Source organism: Eschrichtius robustus, chromosome 8 (genome assembly GCF_028021215.1).
Source record: "Eschrichtius robustus isolate mEscRob2 chromosome 8, mEscRob2.pri, whole genome shotgun sequence".
NCBI lineage: Eukaryota > Metazoa > Chordata > Mammalia > Artiodactyla > Eschrichtiidae > Eschrichtius > Eschrichtius robustus.
This window is the reverse complement of record NC_090831.1, coordinates 61,298,780-61,311,274: the sequence shown is the minus strand read 5'-3', so window position 1 is coordinate 61,311,274 and position 12,495 is coordinate 61,298,780. Positions and strand designations below refer to the sequence as shown.

The following is a 12,495-nucleotide window of genomic DNA, read 5'->3' as shown; positions in this document are numbered from 1 at the left end:
TGTACTCTTTATAGGATACTTTTATTTTTTCACTAAGAAACAACTAGAAATATAAGCTATACACCTTTCAGTTATATCCCAGAATACAAAAGATAAAAGGGACTTTAAAAGACAGTCTCAGAGAGACAAACTGCTTTTTCGTGAGAATGACTTTTAATAAAGAAATAAGATGCTCAAAATCTGTTCATTGACATATATACAATGGAATATTACTCAGCCATAAAAAGGAATGAAATTGAGTTATTTGTAATGAGGTGGATGGACCTAGAGTCTTCACAGAGTGAAGTAAGTCAGAAAGAGAAAAACAAATACCGTATGCTAATGCACATATATGGAAACTAAAAATTTGGTACTGATGAACCTAGTGGCAGGGGAAGAATAAAGACGCAGATGTAGAGAATGGACTTGAGGACACAGGGGGGAAGGGGAAGCTAGGACAAAGTGGGAGAGTAGCATGGACATATATACACTACCAAATGTAAAATAGATAGCTAGTGGGAAGCAGCCACATAGCACAGCGAGATCAGCTTGATGCTTTGTGATGACCTAGAGGGGTGGGATAGGGAGGGTGGGAGGGAGGCTCCAGAGGGAGGGGATATGGGAATATATGTATACTTATAGCTGATTCACTTTGCTGTACAACAGAAACTAACACAACATTGCAAAACAATTACACTCCAATAAGAATATTAAAGAAAAAACTGTGCATTGAGATTTGAGTTTCCAAAGCTGAATTAAAGTATCTAATTTTTACATATTTCTAATAAGTCAAAATGAGATCTTAATTCAAATTATAAGCAGTTCATGGTTGGTTGTATTTATTATATGACAGCTTTTAAAAGAGCTGCCCGATGCTAAACAAATTTTGAGACAGTACTAATAGTATGAAGATATATTTAATTTCACAGTTAATATTTCATTATTTGATGCAAAAGGCATTTTTAAATGCTCAATTTCCCACTTTATTATATTTCAATATAGTGGACAAAAATAGATTTTTCACAGGAATTCACAATGATCACTTTTCTAAGTTCCCAAAGTCTATGCTTATTAGACAGGTAGCTTTGGTTAATATCCTTCCTTTACTAATACACATTTATTACATTCATTTCATGGATTTAAATTATAATTGATGCTCAATTTAGCTCACATTTCTTTTTTCATATTACTTCAGTTACCACCTAAGAACTTTAGGAAATTAAATTAAATCCCAGTGGGCTGCACTGGAAGAAAACAGTATGTGCTGAATATTGACTTGAGAGGTTTCATGTAGGACCTAAGTTAGATCTAATTTGTGCAAGCGACACTCTCTGTTATGACAGTACCACTAAATATACTGATTTTTTTCTAAGGGTCTGTTAAAACGTGTCAATATGAAAGCACTGGTTACAAAATTTTAGTGCCCATAATGTTTTACAGAGTACAGCAACCAGGGGAATTTAAGACTCTAAAAACCTGTTTCCAAATTTATATTGGATATTCTCAGATGCCTCATATTGAAATATATCACCAAATAATCTGGGTTAGACATATCTACAGTAACTTTATTATACATTCTATTATAAGACCCTGTTAAATATTCAAACTGTTTTGAGTGTGTCTATTATTGAAAAGGATAGCATTGCCTTTACAGTTTTACTTTGGAAACATGCTAGTGCGTCCATATTTCCATTTCAAACCCGTATTCATGATATCACCCCATGAGGTGGACCCTGGCAGCTGAGGAATTGATTTCCCAAGCATTATTAAACTAAAATCAACATAAAAGACTGTGGGTCATATCACTAAATGAAACACTATATATTTAAATGTATACACTGCAAGTTTCAGTAAGAAAGAAGTGTGCATTTTCCACCTTCTTGGTGGCCATCAAATTGCTATTTTGACTCCCAAAGTTATTTATACAGAACTTGCACACATTAAACAAGTAAGTATTTATCTACTCTGGTATACGCATAAACAGAAAAGGCTGTGGGACTACAGCAGGGTCCACAATTACACGTCAGCCACAACTTTTCTATGTGATTATTGGCTACAGTGAATCTGTAAAAAAAATATTGCTGTTGGATTTTAATGTCTTCAGATGCTTTTAAACATCCCTGAGACTAGAAAGGCACTATAGAATTTTGCAAATAAGCAACCTTTTTTCCTAGTTGCACAGCATGTTTTTAGCAAAGAAAAACATGTGTGGGAAACAAGCAAATGCACTTTTCAAAATTAATTTGTGTCAGGGATGAAGCTGTCTCCAACTCTAATTTCAATTTGAAAAGGATTTCATCACTTGATATTTCTTTTTGTCGACATATCTACATGAGTTTCTCATATAGTTTTTTTTACGACAGTGGAAAAATCTTGTGAAAACCATTCTATGAGTTACATATTTTAACATACACCCTGTCTGGCTACATTTTAACCCAAGAAGCACTCACACATGCCTAGACCTTCAAATTCTCTTGGTGAGCTTAATATTAAGGCCTCTATTTCAAAATCAAAATGGGTAAATTTTCATTTTTATGAATTAGGTTAATTTATTTTGAGACTGTATTTAGTACAGCTAAAAAAAATTCAATAATGCAAACTGTACTCAGTATTGATCAGTATATCAAGAGTTAGATATTTAGATGTAGATGATGTAGCTTTTCTTCTGGTGTTATTCAATTATCTAAACTCTATTAACGCAGGCATATTTTAATCATAACTTATGTGAACAAATTAAAATAAAGTAGTTTAACAAAGTAATCAGTGATGGGTTAATTATGTAATACTTGAAGACATGATTATGAGACCTTAGGTTAAGCAATTAATAAGTCTAACCATTATGGTAGTCTGACATCTGCTTGTGCACTGCTAAGAGTGATGTAATCCATGCTGCTTTTAAGAAAGCTTTGCTCCTGAAAGCAATTCTTGGGTTCAAATTTTGTCTCTTTTGAAGCTAAAGGCAAATGAACCTGCTACAATTTGGAATTGGTTACATTAGTTGTAGTACATGTATGAACCAGCAAATAATAAGCCATTATATATTCTTCCATGACGTTTTCAAAGCATTTCTGGTCACATCATATCCTATTTCTTTTTTTCAGTCCACAAAATGGAAACCAGAATTTAAATCACTGTTTTCTCCTATAATCAGGAACGAGTTTTTCTGTAGTTTTAAAAAAAAACATTGTACGTGGGCAGAGAGCACACGTGAACTTGTCTAGTGTCCAAAATTGGAGTCACTATGTGTAGCAATTTGGGGTTATTAATTTTAAATGCTAAAAACACAAATACATATGGACAATACCAATCGTTAAAGTCTTCAAATGATGTTTAAAATTGAAATGGCTTTCTTCAATATATTATCCAATAGTCTCTGTAAACATCTTGTAAACCTATTTTATTTAGTAGGACACATTGTGACATACACTGCTATTTGCCCAACCAGAAAATATCCCCTGTATCTTCTATACTAATACTATGCTGATTTTGTCCAGGTATAAGAAAGGGATGTACTCAGAGGCAAAGTGAACCCTTTATCCCCAGGGCATGAATTATGTTTGGTATAATTCATTCATGGTTAATTCATGAACTAGTGTTATTGTTTCTGTGTGGGCATGTGAATCAGTCCTGAACAATGAGACATGAAAGGACATTTGCTGGGAAATACTCTGGGACATTTTTCCCCTCCTTCTTAAGTGAGATTTACAAGATGCTCTAGGAGAACTGAACTTGCTGCCTTTGGTCACAGTGTGAGGACATGATGCCTTGAGTTGCTGTAATTATGATGATGAAAGCCCAGAGAACTGTAGAGAAGCCTTTTTGGAAACTCTACATGTTTGAAGTGCTGAACTAATCAATCCTGGAAATACTGACCTCTGAATTTTCAGTTATACTTAAGCCACATTTAATTGGATAATCTGTTTCTTAGAACAGAAGATATCTAATGGACACTCATATCATAGATACTTTAAAATGATACCCTACAGGAAGGTTTATTATGTTACTATACATTTATAAGTGTTAAAAGAATATTTTTGGAAAACAAGTTGAAATCACATAGTATTTAGGAGTGAGAAGGATTCACATAGATCTAACATTTGTTATTTTTGCCTACTTGAGTCTATTTCCTTTTTTCTATAAACTATCATCTCAATATGTCTTTCAAGCCTTCCTATCACTGGCCCTGTCCTCCCATTGATAGATTAAATGGTCTGTGATCCAGGCCTGATCACATTGATGGGTTCGGTGATACCCAGATGAACCCACCCATAACATCAGACTCCAGCTTGGAACTTTCACTTCTGGAGTTCCTTGTGTGGAAGTATCTAAAGCTAGAGCTGCTGGTAACCATCTTGCTACCATGAAGGTTGAGAGCTTGTAGGAGAATCTGCTTTGAGAAATGCATAACTGCAGAAAAGAATGAGAAGATTCCTGATGAAGTTACTTGACTCACTGGATCCAGCACTGTCTAAAGAAGAAAAACCCCAGACTCTTCAGTTATACGAGTTAATAAATTCACTCTAAGCTGAATTTCTGTCATATACAACCAAAGAGTCCTTCTTAATACACTCAGTGACCTATTTCGAGTAGACTTATTTATAGAACTCACTGTGTGAGTCATATGGAATACTTGGAATTGTTCCAATAGAATATACTGTGATTATTACAATGGTATCTAATTATGAAATATAATTCCATAGGCTTTATGTATTAAAATTATTTTAAAAAAACTTATAATAGACTAATTTTTCTGTGTATATCATTTATTAACTTCTATTATGGAGCTTTCATGGACAGGCTGATATCTGTCAACAGCACTTACTTGATCTTTGAAAAAGGTAATTTATCTTTCTTGAATTCACTGCCCACTAATCCTATTTGTATTCATCTGCATTTTCTCTGGATTCTTGCATTATCTTAGACTTTTTCACACTATTTTTTATGTCTAAAGATAACTTCTGTTATGTTTTTTAATATCATTGTCTGTTCGCACTGTATAATGGATACTTATTTTGCTCTTTTAATGCACTAATTCTCTCTTTAGTTGTCTTTAAACTGCCAATGAAGTCATTGACTTCCTTATGTCCATTATATTTTTGTGTTCTAGAAGTCTAATTTGATTATTTCTAAATGTGTTTCATCATTGTTTCTTGATTTTCCATAATTTCTAATTTCTTTTTAATTTCAACTTTTGCTTCTTCAAATATATTAAATTTACTTAATTTATCTTTTAATTGATTTTATTTTCAAAATCTGTTGTTTTTGAGGGTATAATTCTGTCGCTTGTTGTTTCTGTTAATGCTTTGTCATAGTGGCTTTCTCCTAGTGTGTTTCTGTGATTTTTATCTCTCAGTTCATCATCATTGAGACATTACCTGGAGGACTATGCTGAGACCTGAGTTTGAGGGGATTGCTCTAAGCATGATTTGAACATGGGTCTTTTAAACATGAGTCCTAATCTGAGACTACACACTTAGTTTAGGTTTATAAATCAATGGTTAGTGTAAATCCTGGATCCACATCTGAGTGAGAGGTGGTTTGTAGTCAAAAATTCTCAGGGAAGACTTTTTTCTGCCTCCTCAAAGCCAAGTCCAGTATGGGTAAGTTTCCTTTTTACGTTTCTTTTTCTCATCCTCCTCCCCCTCCCCTTGTTGAGAGTATTTCTTTTGTTTTCAGTTGTTTTACTTGAAGTTCTTTAACTGACTTTCCACCCACGTAGGCTCTCAGTTTTGTTTCGGGTCCCTTAAGGTCTTGATCAACAGAGATTTCTCAGTGCCTGGGATAGCTGTCAGGAAGAGCACCTCATTGGATTTGCATTTTCTCAACATTTTTAGCCTCTAAGGAGTACCTCAATTTTTTGCCTACTCATCTATGCAGTGTATTTAAAGGGTTTTCTTTAAAATTACATTTTGTCCAGCAATTTTAGGTGTTTGATATGCCTTAAAAAGAAGTAGGTGTATCTAACCCACCATTTTGCTAGAAATGGAAGGCCCCTTTCCCCGTTTCTTTAGAGCATAAACATTACTCATACATTGCTGCTATGTGAGGCCTCAACATTCCTGACTCAGTGAGGTTCTTTCATGAGGTACATACTTCCTTGGTAACAAAGTCAGATACTGATTTTTCATTCTTCTGTCATCCTATTTTCAATTTCACCTACTTCCAACTTAGTTACTTTACTATAATTTATGTACCACTTTGAACTATTGTAAATTCTTTTTGGAAGAATATAATATGAATAAATCTGTGAAACAAAGCAAATATTGAAAAATACCTTTGTTTTTATCTTTTTATGGTTTACAGTGCATTTTTACATACATTATGCTATTTTTGTTTTCTCCAAAATACAGGCAATGAGGGTATTCTCATGTAGCCAAAAAATGATTCCCCAGGTGGTAATGCCTGAATCAGAATCCAGATTCTCAACCCTGGTCCAGTGCTCTTGTGCTTCAGGAATATTTCAAATATTTAGAAAGGACAAAATAAATGAAGTTAACCGTACATTGCAAACCCCCTAAATTCAAGTTATCAGGGTATTCTTTAACTGAAGATAAGCATGTTGAAATTGCTATAAAGTCTGCTTTCCCCAACGCATTTAATTCTAGCTTCTGAAATACTTTTCTTTTAATTGTTGAAGAATTTATTTGTGACATATCATTTCCTACTTATATTTTAGATCAATTATATACCATTTGATGGACATCTTATACAGAACACTTTGGATACAATTAATTAACTTACATTAAATTAATTCTAGAAGAATCAGTTTACCTGTTTAAATGTGAGACATTGCCACAATTCAAAGATTATTACAGAAAAGAATAGAGCACAGCTATAATAGAGGGAGCTTATTTTCATCTTCAAAGTGACAGATAACTTTTTCACACTCTATTTAAAATGAGCACCACTTACAGCTTTATCTGTGTAGGTCTCTTCATAAAATGTTAGTAACAGAGCAAACTGTACAACTGCATATGTCTGTAACAGCCGAGATGCTGATGATGAGAAGGGAACTTCTTTCCCCTTGACCTAGGAAGATAAGAAAGAAGCCTTTCCATTATATTGTTCCCTTATCTCTCTCATTGAAATTCACACTAAGTGAAGAGGAGATATGCAAAAAGAAATGAAAGGTTTTGCTATCTTTTTTAATCCTCGAAATGACTCTAACGTTTATTACTTTGGATAGAAAAAATGTAAAAATTAGGAGACTTGTTTTTCATTTCAGAAGCATTATGATTCTGATCTACTCTGCTTTATATAGAGCACTGTAAGAATTGATACTGATGATTAACATAAACAAAATGAACATGTAATACGAAATATGAAAATATGTTCATGATTATACATCAAAGTATAGCAAAAGAGAAAATGGAAGGCGATTTGGGATAGTGTAGATAATCATGCTTCAAAGGCAAATACTGGGGCTTCCCTGGTGGCGCAGTGGTTGGGAGTCTGCCTGCCAGTGCAGGGGACGCGGGTTCGAGCCCTGGTCTGGGAGGATCCCACGTGCCGCGGAGCAACTGGGCCCGTGAGCCACAATTACTGAGCCTGCGCGTCTGGAGCCTGTGCTCCGCGGCAGGAGAGGCCGCGATGTTGAGAGGCCCGCGCACCGCGATGAGGAGTGGTCCCCACTTGCCACAACTGGAGAAGGCCCTCGCACAGAAACGAAAGACTCAACACAGTCATAAATAAATAAATAAATAAAAGAACGTGAATTTCTTTAAAAAAAAAAAAAAAGCAAACTGAGCTATTCATTTCAGTAACAGTCAAGTGGTCTTAGTTTGCATTCAATTTCCAATCAGTTTAAAAAAAAAAAAAAAAAAGGCAAATACTGTCTTATTGATAACAGCTTTCCCAAACTACAGTTTCCCAGAAATAATATAATCCTACCCTTATAATGCAGATTTAGGCATCAATATGATTTTAAAATATTCACTTTGAATTATCTATTGCAAAAAAGGAAAATAAGAAATGAACCGTAGCTGACTAGACTTTCTGGAGCTGAAATAAGCAAATTATTTTCACCTATATCAAGTTAGATCATTGTTATATAACTAACTGTTAACATAACCAAGTGTCTGGAAATTCCAACACAGCAGCTTTCATAAGTGGATGAGAAAATATCCTTATTCAGATCAGGATTTTTGAAAAATAACAATATTCAAATAAAACATATTTCATTTTCTTGAATACTGGCTAATTTTTATACTCATAATTATCTTTGAAATCAACAGTAGCTTATTGTTTCTATATTACTATCAATGACAGTTATTTTGATAAGCAATCTCAATATATATCCTAAATGATTGGAAAGAAATTCCTTTTTCTCCATTTCATAAGAGAAATTCCATATTGAAACTGAATTTTTCATTTGATTTTCAGTGTTTTAAATCTCTACCTGGTTTATTTTTAGTTTTACATGGGATTTCTGTATTTAATGCTACTACGCCACTATGGAATGAATAAAGTTGTGGTCTAATCTAATAACCACATCATTTCAGTATGACTTTATACCTTTTATTCTGGAGACCTCAGTTTTTCATGGACAAAATGAAGGCTAGACTGAATCTTCTCTAAGGCTCTCTGTGACGGATCCACAAGTGTCTGTGTGGTTTCTGCACTACACAAAGGCTCTCGGCTGTGGGTTTGAGCCAAGAAAACCAGCCTCTGCTGCTCTGCCCCAAACCATGTTCCCTAGTAAGAGGCAGTGTCAGCCTGGGAGAAGGCACCCCTCTTAATGGCCCCTAGGTGGTGTCCACTTATTAATTTACACATTACAGGGCTGTATCTGCCTAAGGGAACATCTTTTTTCATATTTGTATGAAGTCAGCATGTATTACAGGCTGGCTGTAGACCTGACGATATGAAATTAATCTTTGCCATCAACGAATTCATGAACTTTATTTACCTCTGGGATTTCTTCATTCAGTCCAAGTCTTGGTTTACCTGGACCCCATCCTGGTCCTTTAAATATGACAGAAAACTTATTGAAGAATCCAGGTGTGGCCCAGAATGTAGTCCATATGGTAAGTAAATGGTGGAACTAGAAGAATAAAAATATAGTCTATTTAAAATAAGAAAAAAAATAACAAAAAAGATTAAATACATTAAATCATGGATTTTATTTTATTGTTTAATGTAACTTACAAATTATTCTTTAATATATAGGTTATGTATAATTTGCTAATATTGATTAATATGCAATTGCATTATAAATTGAAATTCATTCTATGCATTCTGCATACCTTTACATTTAAATGTGTTCTTGTCAATATTTCTGAAGCTCCACAAAATTATAAACATGAAATTTAATAATAGGGCAATTGTTTAGAAAATCAGCAAAGAATAAAGAGTGAGTTCAGAGAATTTGATTCCAATGGATTTAACTAGCAGCCTGTGCACTCAACAGCCATGTGAAATGACATCTCTTTTAGACTTGCTAAATGGTTTTTAAAGTTGAACATGGAATCATACAAATATTGCATATCTGTTATATATTTAAAAAATAATCTTTTATTTAATGTATTGAATTACAGACAAACACCTCATTTTAAGAAAAAACGTTCAAAGCCATTTCTGATGGTAGACCTCTGAGGATTAAATAGATAGACCACATTCTGTAATAGGAAAAGTTTGCTGAGTCAGAAGTTTACCTTGAGGCTTATAGCAGGAATTCACATTCTTTAAATAACACACATTTGATATGTATAAAGTTAAAAGTATGCCCACACATGACAAGGACTCAACAAGTACTGGCTATTAGGATAAATAGCTATACATATCATATATGTTATAAAAATGTATCAAAGGATTAAAAATAATCCTAGATATTGAGCATCAGCTGTAGATTCTCGAAATGAGTTCTATTATACATGTAGTGATAAATTAATGTAGAAAGAAGTTATGGCTCTATCAGAATTTGTGGTCTCATTGGTATTTTCACTATCTCTTACAGAATTTAAACTGCTAGCATTATAAAAATTGTTTTTAAAATTACTTGAAATATTATAATAAGGAATCTGACACAATTAAGTAACAATAGAGGATTTAGCTGAGCAGATTTTAAAGAAAAAGGAAATGTTAGATGGAAACTTATCCTGAGGCTTTGCAATAATAATAACACAGAAAATTAATGTTACAACACGCATTAATATACTTACCTGTTTTGTTATTTTAAAAACTGAGTACAAGACATCCCTGGTGGCAGAGTGGTTAGGAATCCACCTGCCAATGCAGGGAACACAGGTTTGATCCCTGGTCTGGGAAGATCTCACATGCCGCAGAGCAACTAAGCCCATGCACCACAACTACTGAAGCCCGTGCGCCCTAGAACCCACACGCCACAACTACCGAGCCCATGTGCCGCAACTACTGAAGCCCATGTGCTCTAGGGCCTGCATGTCACAACTACTGAGCCCGCGTGCTGCAACTACTGAAGCCCACGCGCCTAGAGCCCGTGCTCTGCAACAAGAGAAGCCACCGCAATGAGAAGCCTGCGCACTGCAGTGAAGAGTAGCCCCCCCACCCCGATACAACTAGAGAAAGCCTGCGTGCAGCAACGAAGACACAACTCCACCAAAAAAAAAAAAAAAAAAACCAAAAAAAACTGACTGAAATTTTACTGCTATCATTCTAGACACAAGCCATGAGAATACAGGGCTTTTAAATAAGGAGTACTTTCTCACTTACTTGTTTTCCAATGCCCTGAAACTCTTGGACTCCAAAGGAAAGCAAAATGAATGGTCTATACCTAGTATTAAAGGCAAAAAAAGCCTCTCCATCTAACAGGGGCCATCCTAAGGTGCTTTTGATGCCTCTGATGGGAGGGTGAGAAATTTAGCTAATATAAAGGAATACAAGTGAAAGTAAATACGTGATTTTGTAGGTTTAGGAACTCCTAATTATTACAATTTGCTGATTTGATATTTCTAACAATATAAGTGAGTATGTAGGAGACTAAAACTTAGACACAGTTGTGACAATTATTATGCTAAAGGCAATGTTTACGTGAGGGCAGATTTAGCAGCAGCTCATAAAGACCTGTGATTCAATATTGTGTCTCCAAATCCTAATCATCCAACTCCTTGTGCAGCTGCATGTGAAGCAGTTTTCAACTTCTTATTCTATCTCGAATATGAACCCCTTTTCCTGCATGTGTGTACACTCCCAGAGCCTTGCTAGCTAAAGGATTGCCATGAACCAGCAGTGTCGGCATTTCCTGGGAGCTTGTTAGAAACACAGTATCTTGGCCAGATTTCAGACCTACTGAACCCTACTTTAATAAGATCCTCCCATGATTCATATGCACATTAAGTTTGAAAGGCTCTCTCCTAGAAGGCAGAGACCAAGCTGTATTTCCTTCTTAATCTCTACGTTATGAAGACAAGACCACGCCCAGTGAAGAAGTGGCTCTCAATGTATTATCTTGAAACTGATTTCAGTTCTATAAAGAAGGTACCTAGAAATGTTTATTATTAAGAAAGTACCTGGAAATATTTGTTAGTATTCTCCTGAAAAAAATCTATCATATTCTTGGTAATGCCTCATCAAAAGAGAGAGAGAACGAACGACAGAGAGAGAAATGCCACTAGTTGAGAAGAAAGAAGAGAAATAATCAACTTTTCTCTTCTGAACGGCGACATAAAAATGCCTTTCACCTGAAAATTGAGTTAATCAAGTTTGGGGCTTGGCCTTCAACCCACCCTACTTAGGTTTGCAACTGACAAACTGTGTATAGTTGGGTGAATTATTTAAATCCTGAGAACCTCAGTTTCATCTACCAAAAAACTGAGGCTAAAAAGAACTACTACCTTATAAGGTTTTAGTAACGGTTAAATTAAACATTTGTGCTGTTAGCAATGTCCTGCACATAGTAAAAGTTCAATAAATGTCCATTTATTTTGTTACTTTAACTTTCTTTAAAAACCTTGAAGAAGTAGCTTTGAAAAGCAGACCCAACATGAACCTGTACTTTCTTCCCTTTCTGAATGCTGTATATCCCCTGGACAGAGCTGTCATTGACTGACCTCTTCATTTTTTCAAGCATTTTTATCTTTTTCTCATTTACTAGTCCCGACCCCTGGGAATGTCTGCGGTGCTCTGCTGCTGACGGATCCGAGCTTCACAGACATTCCTCATTTCTCTAGTGCCAACCATTGAGACCAGCGAACAACCAATACCACATGTCTGACAGAAAGCTGGTCCAGGGCAACAAGTCTTAGCAGGTGAGGCAACGTGCAAACCTAACCAACCCATAATAGCTCCTGACACCTCCGTCCAAGAAGAAGAGGGCAAAGGCCTCACCCTGAATTTCTAACCAGAGTCATGCAGGCTTGAAGCAAATATTTTTCTTACTCTGGGATCAGCCTTAATTATACATTTTACTACCGCTCCTTCTGAATACATGAATATATTTCAGGTCTATTCTGAGAAAGGGTATGTTTGCTAAAGAGCTATTTCTTTTAATTCTAGGTAACAGACATATTTTAAAATTCTTACAATGAATTCTTTTCAAAT

At 35.1% G+C, this 12,495-nt stretch overlaps 1 protein-coding gene across 1 annotated transcript in view; it reads right to left on the bottom strand.

Moving 5' to 3' along the window:
- Positions 1–12,495, bottom strand: part of AGMO (alkylglycerol monooxygenase) — a 384,717-nt gene that overhangs the window by 167,387 nt on the left and 204,835 nt on the right. The window contains exons 10-11 of the mRNA XM_068549962.1: positions 8,888–9,022; positions 6,892–7,008 (exon numbers count right to left, since the gene is read on the bottom strand). Of these exons, the coding sequence (XP_068406063.1) occupies positions 6,892–7,008; positions 8,888–9,022 (252 nt within the window). The remainder of the gene's footprint in view (positions 1–6,891; positions 7,009–8,887; positions 9,023–12,495) is intronic.